At 44.0% G+C, this 13,766-nt stretch overlaps 1 protein-coding gene across 1 annotated transcript in view; it reads left to right on the top strand.

Moving 5' to 3' along the window:
- The first annotated feature begins 13,487 nt into the window (after nt 1-13,487).
- Nucleotides 13,488-13,766, top strand: part of LOC126260425 (transient receptor potential cation channel trpm) — a 198,932-nt gene continuing 198,653 nt past the window's right edge. Inside the window, exon 1 of the mRNA XM_049957754.1 lies at nt 13,488-13,585. Coding sequence (XP_049813711.1) covers nt 13,488-13,585 — 98 coding nt within the window. The remainder of the gene's footprint in view (nt 13,586-13,766) is intronic.

Here is a 13,766-nt window from a genome sequence, read left to right on the forward strand (position 1 = left end):
GTGCAAGTGTACTGGCTGCTGTAACGCTGTTAGAAATGGGTCCTGTTTATGTATGAGCTATTTTAGTGGTTTTCCAGCACGAGTGACACACCCAGCCGATATAATACTAAATGTGTAAACCATGAAGTTCTTATTTTAAATCGCTCTGTATAGCCACTTTCTCTGACCCACCAGTCGCGCACCCATATTGTCTTGTCGTGTGCAGAATGAAAATGTGTTCCGTAGTGAAACACAGACGCAAAAATTAAAAAAAAAAATAGCGAGGAGAAGATTACCCTTAACGTTTTCAATAATTTTTTCAAATAAAACTGAAGATTGTAGATATAACATTTGAGGATTTGCATAGAGTATATTTAGTGAACGTAAAAGAATGGACATGGATGAAATCTCTATTTCTAACTGCAAATATCGCATTCAGTGGCTTCAGTGTCCGGTTAAACCGAGAAATATGTACGCTCTTCCATCGTACGCATCAGACAGATAAAATTTCGTACGTTTGAGATCCATTTCCTTTCTTGCAAGAATGAAATTACAATGAAATCCAGACCATAGCTGCTGACGGGCGTTAATAAATATCAACGGCGACAGTTGAAAACGTGTTCGCCGGCCGGAGTGGCCGAGCGGTTCTAGGCGCTACAGTCTGGAACCGCGTGACCGCTACGGTCGCAGGTTCGAATCCTGCCTCGGGCATGGTTGTGTGTGATGTCCTTAGGTTAGTTAGGTTTAACTAGTTCTAAGTTCTAGGGGACTGATGACCTCAGAAGTTAAGTCCCATAGTGCTCAGAGCCATTTGAACAATTTTTTGAAAACGTGTGCGCCATGACTGGGACTCAAACCCGCGATCTCCTGCTTGTATGGCAGAAGCGCTATCCGACTAAGCCATCGAGGATACAGTGACTAGTGCGACTGCAGGGACTTCTCTGGGCTCGCTCCCAGTGAGACCCACATTTCCAACTTACTGTCCACACACTACACTTGTAGTGCCCCTGCCTACTATATTCATTACTCGCGGCAGTCAATCTACCGGACCCCGTAAGTGTTTCAGCGATGTGAGTACATCAGCACTGCTGATGATCATTGGCCGGTAAGCCTCATCTATATGAATATGGTGTCTGTTATTCCAGACACCATATACCGGGTGATCAAAAAGTCAGTATAAATTTGAAAACTTAATAAACCACGGAATAATGTAGATAGCGAGGTAAAAATTGACACACATGCTTGGAATTACATGGGGTTTTATTAGAACAAAAAAAAGTATTGCTAGGCGCGTGAAAGGTCTCTTGCGCGCGTCGTTTGGTGATGATCGTGTACTCATGCGCCACTTTCGTTATGGTTGGCTTCCCAGGTCCCCAAGACTTCAGTCCGTGCGATATTGACTTTGGTGTTACCTGAAGTCGCAAGTGTATCGTGATCGAACGACATCTCTAGGGATACTGAAAGACAACATCCGACGCCAATGCCTCACCATAACTCCGGACATGCTTTACAGTGCTGTTCACAACATTATTCCCCGACTACAGCTATTGTTGAGGAATGATGGTGGGCATATTGAGCATTTCCTGTAAAGAACATCATCTTTGCTTGGTCTTACTTTGTTACGCTAATTATTGCTATTCGGACATGTCCGAAAGAACAGATGCCATCTTCATATTATTCTTGCAAGAGGTTCACTGTACATCTTAATAGTAAAGTGTTCCATATACAAAGAACATTTTTCTGCGTAAACCAGGAAATCTTGATTAATCATCAATTAAATTTTATTGATTAATAGAAATATTTTAATTGAATTTATTGTCTAAGTACATTTTGTAGAACTAATTTATTTTTATTATACTTTATTAGTAACATGTGTGTGTCATTTTAGAAACTGTACCAAGTTTCATTGAACTTTTGTAGTTCGCCAAATGTCCATCATTTTTAGGAATGAGAGATACACTACCGGAAAAAAAATAGTATACACTTTTAGGTGTTTCCAGTTCACTTAAGATTTATTGTCGCAACAGTGCATATGTAGGTCAATAGCACAAGCGGATCATACGTTCCCGGTACCGACTCGTGTTGAAACACCGATATTAGCATGTGGCGCAGCCTCCACGGGCGGCCGGTTGGCGAGTCCACGAGGCACTTCTTGTCCCGTCGTATTAAAGACAAATCTGGAGATAGTACTGACCAGGACGGTTGCTGCATGCCTTGCACAGCACGTTGAGTTTCACAGGCAGTGTGTGGGCGAACATTATCCTGTTGCAACAACACTTCACCTTCCTGATGCAAGAACGGCAAAAAAATGGGTCTAACAACAATTTGCACGTACCGATCACTGGTTATCGCCACTCCAGAAATACCAAAGGTGAACGAGAGTTTAAGCTTATCGCACTCCAGACGATAACGCCTGGGATGGAGCCAGTGTGTTTTGGATGAATGCACTCCACGAGATATCGCTCATCCGGTCCATGTCGTATGAGCAAACTTTCGTAAACCCTCGTCGCTAGTTTTCTGAAGGCCTCGTTGCTACTACTGTGGAGGCCGAGTTGCCACTGTTGTTAAGATAGGCCGAGTTTCTACATCTACATCTACATCTACATCTACATCCATATTCCGCAAGCCACCTGACGGTGTGTGGCGGAGGGTACCTTGAGTACTTCTATCGGTTCTCCCTTCTGTTCCAGTCTCGTATTGTTCGTGGAAAGGAGGATTGTCGCTATGCCTCTGTGTGGGCTCTAATCTCTCTGATTTCATCCCCATGGGCTCTTCGCGAGATATACGTAGGAGGGAGCAATATACTGCTTGACTCCTCGGTGAAGGTATGTTCTCGAAACTTCAACAAAAGCCCGTACCGAGCTACTGAGCGTCTCTCCTGCAGAGTCTTCCACTGGAGTTTATCTATCATCTCCGTAACGCTTTCGCGATTACTGAATGATTCTGTAACGAAGCGCCGGCCGCGGTGGTCTAGCGGTTCTAGGCGCGCAGTCGGCAACCGCGCGACTGCTGCGGCCGCAGGTTCGAATCCTGCCTCGGGCATGGATGTGTGTGATGTCCTTAGATTAGTTAGGTTTAAGTAGTTCTAAGTTCTAGGGGACTGATGACCACAGATGTTAGGTCCCATAGTGCTCAGAGCCATTTGAACCATTTTTTTTGTAACGAAGCGCGCTGTTCTCCGTTGGATCTTCTCTATCTCTTCTATCAACCCTATATGGTATGGATCCCACACTGCTGAGCAATAGTCAAGCAGTGGGCGAACAAGCGTACTGTAACCTACTTCCTTTGTTTTCGGATTGCATTTCCTTAGGATTCTTCCAGTGAATCTGTCTGGCATCTGCTTTACCGACTATCAACTTTATATGATCATTCCATTTCAAATCACTCCTAATGCGTACTCCCAGATAATTTATGGAATTAACTGCTTCCAGTTGCTGGCCTGCTATATTGTAGCTAAATGATAAGGGATCTTTTTTTCTATGTATTCGCAGCACATTACACTTGTCTACATTGAGATTCAATTGCCATTCCGTGCACCATGCGTCAATTCGTTGCAGATGCTCCTGCATTTCAGTACAATTTTCCATTGTTACAACCTCTCAATATACTATAGCATCATCCGCAAAAAGCCTCAGTGAACTTCCGATGTCATCCACAAGGTCATTTATGTATATTGTGAATAGCAACGGTCCTACGACACTCTCCTGCGGCACACCTGAAAACACTCTTACTTCGGAAGACTTCTCTCCATTGAGAATGACATGCTGCGTTCTGTTATCTAGGAACTCTTCAATCCAATAACACAATTGGTCTGATAGTCAATATGCTCTTACTTTGTTCATTAAACGACTGTGGGGAACTGTATCTCACAGGATGTGAGTTCGCGAAACGGCTTCTGGTGCAGTACACTGCAAAGACAATTTCTCCTTGCCACTATTACACAGCTATGCCCCAGGGTCAGGTAATAGGCTAGGAGAACGACGGTTCTACAGTACTCCAAAAAATTAGTAGCAAAGTCTCACAAGTGAGTGAAAATGTTTACTTATCTTAGTGATTAGTTGAATCTGCAACACTGCTTGTAATATAACACAAAAAAGGCCGTCAATGACTACTTGCAAATAATCGTAGGTAAACTTCACAGAACATAACAAATGCAATTTACACCGTGCGGTTAAAGGCGCTGCAGTCTGGAACCGCAAGACCGCTACGGTCGCAGGTTCGAATCCTGCCTCGGGCATGGATGTTTGTGATGTCCTTAGGTTAGTTTGGTTTAACTAGTTCTAAGTTCTAGGGGACTAATGACCTCAGCAGTTGAGTCCCATAGTGCTCAGAACCATTTGAACCATTTTGCAATTTACAGGAACTGTCTGTTCACTTCTAAGAGTTCACTAGTCTACGTTCCCTGTCTAAGTCAGCCCTGGTCAATGATCTATAACCAAGTGGAGACAGCTGCTCTTCTATAGTTCAATTCTTTTATCTTGGCGGCTCGCGCATGCCCGCCCAGACGCGGGAGATTGCTGCGGTGCCAGTTGCAAACGACGCACGCGCCAGGAGAAGCAGCGCTATAGTATAGTACTATAGTTTGCAAACTTACGTTTAGGGGGGAAGCGCGCAGTTTATGAAGTAAAAGCCCCACGGCTGCATTAACCCTTTCGCTGCTACAGAGACGTGCTCCCCGCATTTTGTCATCGCTGCACTGCTCACCTGTGCAGACACATGGTGTTCCGATTGCTTTGACACTCTTATCATTCGATCTCACAAAAACTATTTGGCCCAAAAATTTGATTTTTACACATTTTCTTGACTGATACATTCCCCCCATAAATGACTTTGTTTCGATGTTCAAGGCAGTTATTGTGCAGCATTAAATGTAGTAAACCATTGCACGAAATTTTGAAGATTTTGCAGAGGTAAAAGTCCATAGCGTATACTTTCCGTATGGTCGATTTTAGTTGCCACAATGTTGAGAATGAAGTGTGGACAAGATACCTAAATTTCATATAAAATTTACTGTATAACTATGTCTCATTTAATTTAAGTTCCATATTGGTGTCGTATGAAATATTGGGAAATATTCCATCTTTAGCGACTGTAATAAAGCTTTTATTTATACCAGAGTAATTTCGATTTTTTCTAAAACGTTCTGATTAAACCAAAGTCATTTCGATTTTTTCTAAAACGTTCTGATTAAACCAAAGTTGGCGAAGTACACAAAACTGAATTGTGGACGTAACAAAACATAGAAACTAAAATATATTGTCAGTGAGGCGCAGTGCGCAAACAATTTGTGTTTCTCACAACGGACAGCAAATACTTGCCAAAACGTAGATCAGTCGACGAAAACATTGAATATGATGTTGCCAAAGCAGCGAAGCAAAGAATTGCGTCAGACAGTCAAGTAGTTCGCAACGTACGAGCCGAAATTCTGCTCTAAATAATACTTTTAATACTGTCGCAAAAGAATATTTCTCAATATGAATAGTAAAACAGCGACTGCGGAAGAGAAGATATACGAACAAAACAGATAACATGAATAGTGTATGTGTGCCTTTTCATTGTTTTTAATTGCGGTGAAAAGAAATATTGGAGGACAAAATTAGAAAAACCAAAAACTTATTATGATTATAATGAAGAGACAAAGCACTAGAAATTGCAAGAAATTACATTCAAACGAATAAAATTCATGAAGTAAGACACTTCGATATTGTTTTTAAATAAAGAAAATATTAAGCACCGATCACGGATAGAACCCAAAACCTTTCACTTAGCAGCCAAACATCTTAATCAATATGCTAACGCAGCTCGTCATTCAATAGAACTCCTGGAGGACTCTAAAATATCACGCAAAATACCGACAAACACTGTTGGCATGACTATGAATTATTCACGTTCCGTCGAAGTACAATAGGAAATAAACAATTACTGCTGTTCTTTATTGCGAAAAAGGGGTTCGTGGGAATGATACAAACACCTTTCCTTGCTATCGCCTGAATTAGGAGGCTTATTGCTTGTTTGGTTTAATTAATTAATAAAATATAAAGCAATTGGTATAAAGAATGCTTTTACCAAACTTTCTATAAAAGAAAGTCTGCTATCAAGACATTGCTTTGGTTCAATTACTTTATTTATGACTTTGAGTACTTTGTTTTGTATGAGCTGCAGACGGCGCAGGCGTGTAGGCGCAGCGTATCCCCAGACAGGAGCTGCGTACGTGAATAAGTGCCATGTACATGGACTTCGACACCCTTCTGTTCAGTGTGCTACGCCTGTTGAGCATAGGGTAGAGCTGTTTGAGCCTCGCACTTGGTCAGTTGGTCATGTGTTGTATGTGATCCCCCCAGAGTAATTTTTGGCTGTGAGCATTCCCTATTAAAGGGTAGACACAGATGGCGCTCTGGTAATTTTGCTACTACGCTGAATGTTGGCGAACAACGTTGAAAACATTATCAGCACATCTGCTATCCACCAGGTGTCATATGCCGTCATCAGATCAAAATCGTCGTCGTTTTTCAAGGTTTACTATTTTTTAGCGGCAGTGTATATGGAATTAGACGCCGGTTGTCAAGATACATGCCTACTGCAGCTGCAGCCGAGACGCCGCTTGGCCCGGTTGTCAGCTACCAGAAGGGAAGAGGGCGCAGCTGCAGGTCACGGGCGCCAGTAAGGCAAAGTGGGCCCGGCCAAGATGCAGCATAAGCGCACCGTTATGTACACTATTTGATCAAAATTATCTGAAAACCCCAATGTAATATGGAATTAAAAATGTTCAGATGTGTGTGAAATCTTATGGGACTTAACTGCTAAGGTCATCAGTCACTAAGCTTACACACTACTTAACCTAAATTATCCTAAGGACAAACACACACATCCAAGCCCGAGGAAGGACCCGAACCTCCGCCGGGACTAGTCGCACAGTATGGAATTAACCAGTAGATGTCATGAGAGGCGGATCCGCCAGTAGAAAAGGTGGTGTGAATAATGTGTTGTCAGTAGAGAAGCAGAATGTATCTGTCGGGAGAACTTAGTGACTTCGAACGGGGACTAGTCATTAGATATCACCTGAGTAACAAATCCATAAGGAACATTTCAGTCCTTCTAAAACTACTCAAGTCGACTGTCGGTGATACGATTATGGATTGGAAGTGTGAATGAGGAACCGCAGCTGAAGCAAAACCTGACAGATCTCATGTACTGATGGACATGGACCGTAGAGCATTGCGGAGCGTAGTTGTAGAAAATCGCATGAAATCAACGAAAGGGTTCACTCTTGAGTTCCAGAGTGACTGAACGTATGGAGCTATAAAGAATGGGATACAGTGGTTGAGCAGCTCCTCATAAACCATAAATTTTTGAGGTCAGTGCTTAGTGATGCTGGATTTGTTGTAAAGAGCGACACCACTGGAGAGTTCGTGACTGTAAACTGGTGAACCACGCTTTACCCCGTGGCAGTCCGATGGGAGCGTTTGGCTTTGGAGAATGCCTGAAGGATGTCACCTGCCGTCATGTCTAGTGACAGCTGTGGAGTACAGAGGAGATGGTGTTACGGTATGGGGCTGCTTTTTGTGGTTAGGGCGTGGACCTCCTATTGCCCCTAAGAAAACGCTAAATGCTTAACGATTCGAATATATTTTACAGCATTGTATACTGAGTACAGTACAGAAACAGTTATAAGGCGATGATTGTATCGGTATCACTGTGCACCCTATCATAAAGAAGCATCTGTGAAGCAATTTTGAGGACAGTAACATTCCTTAAATGGACTGGCGTGCCCAGAGGCCCGTTTTGAACCGAATGGAACGCCTCTGGCATGAGTTAGAACTTCGCCCGAGACTCTAGCAAACTGCATTCTCTGGTTTCGGCTCTTGAGGAAGAATGGGCTGTTATTCCTCCACAGACATTCAGACACTTCCTTGAAAGTGTCCCCAGTGGAGTTGAAGGCCTCGTGTAGGCGAAGGGTACACACGCCAATAAGTGTCCACATAGTCCACCCGGTTAGCCGTGCGGTCCAACGCACGGCTTTTGCAGATTGGGAAGGAGTGCCTGGTCTCCGGTACGAATCCGCCCGGTGGACTTGTATTGAGGTCCGGTGAGCCGAGCAGTCTGTGGATGGTTTTTAGGCGGTTTTCCATCTGCCTCGGCGAATGCGGCCTGGTTCCCCTTATTCCGCCTCAGCTACGCTATGTCGGTGTACAGCACCATTACTCTACCACGCAAACATAGGCGTTACATTCGTCTCGTGTGAGACGTTCCCTGGAGGGGTCCACCGGGGGCCGAACCGCACAATAACCCTGAAAGAGTGGTTCGGTTGAGAGGCACCCACTTGCCTTACTCATACTGTGGCATCAAGCAGTCAGGCATGCAAGATGAGTGGTCCGCCAAGCGAGTGGATTCTTTCTTAATTTATCGAGTAACATGAACTCTCGTATCTCACTATTTAGTTACAAATTATCTTCCTGTGTGAATAATACGCAACGGAAACGCATATCTGACTATCAGTGATTTACAGAACTCTGACTGTACACTACGCACTGGCAATACCACATTTTCTTTTTGTCTTTTATTTAACGGCTTTTATTAACACGTGGCCATCGCACTGAATATGAATGGCGCACACATTATAAATTCGGGACATTATGGCAACATACAATTTGAAGGAAAAGTCTACCAATCTTTTTCTCTTCACTATCTTATTTATTCCTAAACACACAAATTCTATAACCTACAACAATATCACATGAGAAATTCCGCCCAATGGGCATGGCTTTACATTAGTGAATCTCTATATTATGGTCTCGTAATTTATTTAAGGCTACAGTGCACTTTCTGGATAGGCTGGTGGATCTTTTATTATACCTCACACTTCGACTCTCACAATCATCACGAAACTTTCCTCCAGATCGAGCGATACAGAAGGAACAAGCATAACCCACAAATCTTTTGAAACTACCTTGCTACTCCCCCATGCAAACCACACATACCCAAATTACATGACATACACCACACAACAATATGAAATACTAAACACTAAATAGTCACAACATTATCACTTTCAGCTTTCCCACTTCAATCAATATTTATCCCAGTTTCACACGACACTGCCCCACTTTGTAATTCTACTTTCCTACTGTGAACTCTGGAGATAAATGCACGTCTTCCTGTGCAATGCATGCCAAGTGGCGTTGCTGGATAGACGGCCGACTCCCCTCGATTCTCTCTCAGAGTTTAAATCTAGCGTCACACGGAATCATATCATGCAGTTTTATCCTTTGTCTCATACACAGATTGAGGCTCATACAGTACTCACCACGTGGAAGTACTCGTCTCTAATTTCAAGTCCTGCACACGCCATTTCTTAAATATTTCAACTTATGATACACACGCTATTTCTTAAATATTTCAACTTATTGTACACGCGCTAGTAATTCAGCTTAACTTAAGCACATGGAAGTATCTCAACTTATAACTACACGTGGTTTCATTGTGACAGTTGGTCACTTCCGAAGATTACTACAATCCCCTTAATATTACCTGCCTGACATTTAATTCTCCCCACAAAAGTTCCTGAGATAGAGAAATTATTAATTCAAACTACTCTTAAATATTCCACATGCATACCATGCCTCCATTCTTTCGTCATTACGGAGCACAACAAAAACAGGTCTTAACGGCAGAAGATCCGGCGGCAGAGTGCTGAAATATGGCCGTTCTGTAGGTCATCTCGCACCTCTGTCGAGGTGGGGGAAGCACCTTGCTATCGTATTGGTCAGCCACATTTCAGGCGCTCAAAGCTCTGGTACCTTTCATCTCTTTGGTCCCACCAAAGGTGGCCAAAGGATCGACTCAAAGATGATCATATATCCACATTCACTATCTGCGGTTAGCAGACGACCATACATTCATTCATTTCACAGATCTCACCAAACTGGATGTAGGGATTTACTTTGTGGGAGTGCACATGCGATCAATTAAATAAATAAATTGTCATTCTTTCCCACACTGGTATCCGGCTTCACTGCATTAATTGAAATTGAGTTATTTTTACACAAAAAATGTGTTGTTCTGACAAGAATAATGAAGTATTTTGTACCTATTTTCAATGTCGGGCGGTACTGTACCCTTTCACGGTGTGGGGCGGTGGAAGGGTGAAGTGGACTGCGGTAGTCGTCGTGGGGTTGTGGATCACTATGGCTGTGGCGAGAACAGAGCCTCTCCATCGTTTCTAGGCCTCCGTTTAATATACAATACAATAGGTGTCGGGATAGTTTTAACGAGATGGTGTACTCGACAGGACGTGGTTTTACGTCTGCAGGATGGAGACTCTTATAACATATCTACGTTTCTATGGCGTAGAAGAAAGTACCCTGAGGTAACAAAACTCAGGAGATAGCGAGATGTACATACACAGAGGGCGGTAGTATCGCGTACACAAGGTATAAAAGGGCAGTGCATTGGTGGAGCTGTCATTTCTACTAAGGTGGTTCATCCAATAAGGTTTCTGACGTGATTATGGCCACACGACGGGAATCAACAGACTTCGAACCCGAAATGGTAGCTGGAGCTAGGCGCACGAGACATTTCTGAAATCGTTTGTGTGCCAAGAGTGCCAAATTTTAGGCATTACCTCTCACCAAGGGTAACTCAGTGACCGATGGCCTTCACTTTAACGAGCGAGAGCAGCAGCTCAAAAAAATGGCTCTGAGCACTATGGGACTTAACATCTTAGGTCATCAGTTCCCTAGAACTTAGAACTACTTCAACCTAACTAACCTAAGGACATCACACACATCCACGCCCGCGGCAGGATTCGAACCTGCGACCGCAGCGGCCGCCCAGCTCCCGACTGTAGCGCCTAGAACCGCTCGGCCACCAAGGCGCCGTGCAATAACCCCACAGATGAATGTGGGACGTACGACGAACGTATCCGTTAGGACAGTGCGGCGAAATATAGCGTTAATGAACTACGACAGCAGACGACCGACGCGAGTTCCTTTGCTAACAGCACATCGCCTGCTGCGCCTCTTCTGGGTTCGTGTCCATATCGGTTTGATCCTAGAAGACTGGAAAATCGTGACACTGTCAGACGAGTTCCAATTTCAGTTGGTAAGAGCTGATGGCAGAGTTCGAGACCCCACGAAGCCATGAACCCAAGTTGTCAGTAAGGTGCTGTGCAAGCTGGTGGTGGCTCCGTAATAGTGTGGACTATGTTTGCATGGAACGGACTGAGTCCGCTGGATGATCGACTAGTTGAAGACTGCAGCCATTCATGAACTTAATGTTCCCAATTAACGATGGATTTTTTGTGGATCACAATGCGCCCTGTCACCGGATTACAACTGTTCGCGATTGGTTTGCAGAACGTTGGACAGTTCAAGGGAATGTTTTGGTCATCCACATCGCCCAACATGAATCACATCAAACAATTGCGGGTCATAATCGAGAGTTCAGTTCGTGCACAAAATCCTGCACGGGCAGCACTCGCAATTATGGCCTGCTATAGAGACAGCATGGCTCAGTATTTCTGCAGGGAACTTCCAACGGCTTGTTGAGTCCGTGCCACATCGAGCTACTGCCTGCCAAAAGAAGGTTCGACACAATATTAGATGGTACCTCATGACTTCGTCACCTCAAAGCATAGCGTAACGCCGACCTCCGTACTATAACGTACGACCCTTGTCTACGGACATCATCTGTCAAGGAGTTCGAGTAATTTCTTTTTGTGAAAAAGTGTATAAAATCTCACTGACCACCATTCATCCCAGAAAGGATTAATATTGTTTTAGAAGAGCACGATAACCCTGTTGTTGTTGTGGTCTTCAGTCCTGAGGCTGGTTTGATGCAGCTCTCCATGCTACTCTATCCTGTGCAAGCTTCTTCATCTCCCAGTACCTACTGCAACCTACATCCTTCTGAATCTGCTTGGTGTATTCATCTCTTGGTCTCCCTCTACGATTTTTACCCTCCACGCTGCCCTCCAATGCTAAACTGGTGATCCCTTGATGCCTCAGAACATGTCCTACCAACCGATCCCTTCTTCTAGTCAAGTTGTGCAACAAACTTCTCTTCTCCCCAATCCTACTCAATACCTCATTAGTTACGTGATCTACCCATCTAATCTTCAGCATTCTTCTGTAGCACCACATCTCGAAAGCTTCTATTCTCTTCTTGTCTTAACTATTTATTGTCCGTGTTTCACTTCCATACATGGCTACACTCCATACAAATACTTTCAGAAACGACTTCCTGACATTTAAACCTATACTCGATGTTAACAAATTTCTCTTCTTCAGAAACGCTTTCCTTGCCATTGCCAGTCTACATTTTATATCTTCTCTATTTCGACCATCATCAGTTATTTTGCTCCCCAAATAGCAAAACTCCTTTACTACCTTAAGTGTCTCATTTCCTAATCTAATTCCATCACCCGACTTAATTCGACTACATTCCATTATCCTCGTTTTGCTTTTGTTGATGTTCGTCTTATATCCTCCTTTCAAGACACTGTCCATTCCGTTCAACTGCTCTTCCAAGTCCTCTGCTGTCTCTGACAGAATCACAATGTCATCGGCGAACCTCAAAGTTTTTACTTCTTCTCCATGGATTTTAATACCTACCCCGAATTTTTCTTTTGTTTCCTTCACTGCTTGCTCGATATACAGATGGAATAACATCGGGGAGAGGCTACAACCCTGTCTCACTCCCTTCTCAACCACTGCTTCCCTTTCATGCCCCTCAACTCTTATAACTGCATTTGGTTTCTATACAAATTGTAAATAGCCTTTCGCTCCCTATATTTTACCCCTGCCACCTTCAGAATTTGAAAGGGAGTATTCCAGTCAACATTGTCAAAAGCTTTCTCTAAGTCAACAAATGCCAGAAACGTAGGTTTGCCTTTCCTTAATCTAGCTTCTAAGATAAGTCGTAGGGGCAGTATTGCCTCACGACTTATCTTAGAAGCTAGATTAAGGAAAGACAAACCTACGTTTCTGGCATTTGTTGACTTAAAGAAAGCTTTTGACAATGTTGACTGGAACCTTACACCACATGAATGAGTGCTCGTATTTTGTGCATCCGCAGTGGCTTGGTGACAGGTGCCACACAAGAATGAGTGCTCGTATTTTGTGCATCCGCAGTGGCTTGGTGACAGGTGCCAGTGTAGTGGTTTTGGGACCAGCAAAATAATGCAATACGCAGTACGCGCAGCTTTGTACAAATCGAGAATGGCCAAATACATGACCGGAGGGTAAGAAGATGGCCGTGGTTGTATTCGCAGTGAGGCCTTCTAGATGCACGCACCGGTTAGAAGTGCCACGTGTAGTACAGAGCTCCGCCTAAGCCCCGCCCTCTTCTCCAGCGGCAGAGTGTGAGTAGTTCAAGAGGGACGGAATGCGGTCGGCATTATTCAGGGGCGGCGGTGCGTGAGCGGTGGTGGTGGGGATGGGAGGGGAGGGGGAGGGAAGGCCATCTGAATTTCAAAGGCCCGCCTGGCGGGATTGCTAGCGCTTCGCACAATGGCGATGGCCGTGGGATCAACCAGACCTCCGAGACTGACTCACCGCTACCGCCACCAGCCTCAGACTGTTACAGCAGCCAGCATCTGGTCAGACAGGCGTGCAACTAGAGATGGAGTTTACCGCTTTTTTTCAGCACCTGTTTAACCGGACTATTAAAACCGCTCAGAATGACCGGTTTCTGAGATAACCAGTTTGCAGTTTTTTGATCCCATTATTTCTTGTGCTAGACGTAGAGGTCGCACGAAGACTGAAAAATTTTGACTCCCTCAGTTTCAA

This window comes from Schistocerca nitens, chromosome 5, assembly GCF_023898315.1.
Source record: "Schistocerca nitens isolate TAMUIC-IGC-003100 chromosome 5, iqSchNite1.1, whole genome shotgun sequence".
NCBI lineage: Eukaryota > Metazoa > Arthropoda > Insecta > Orthoptera > Acrididae > Schistocerca > Schistocerca nitens.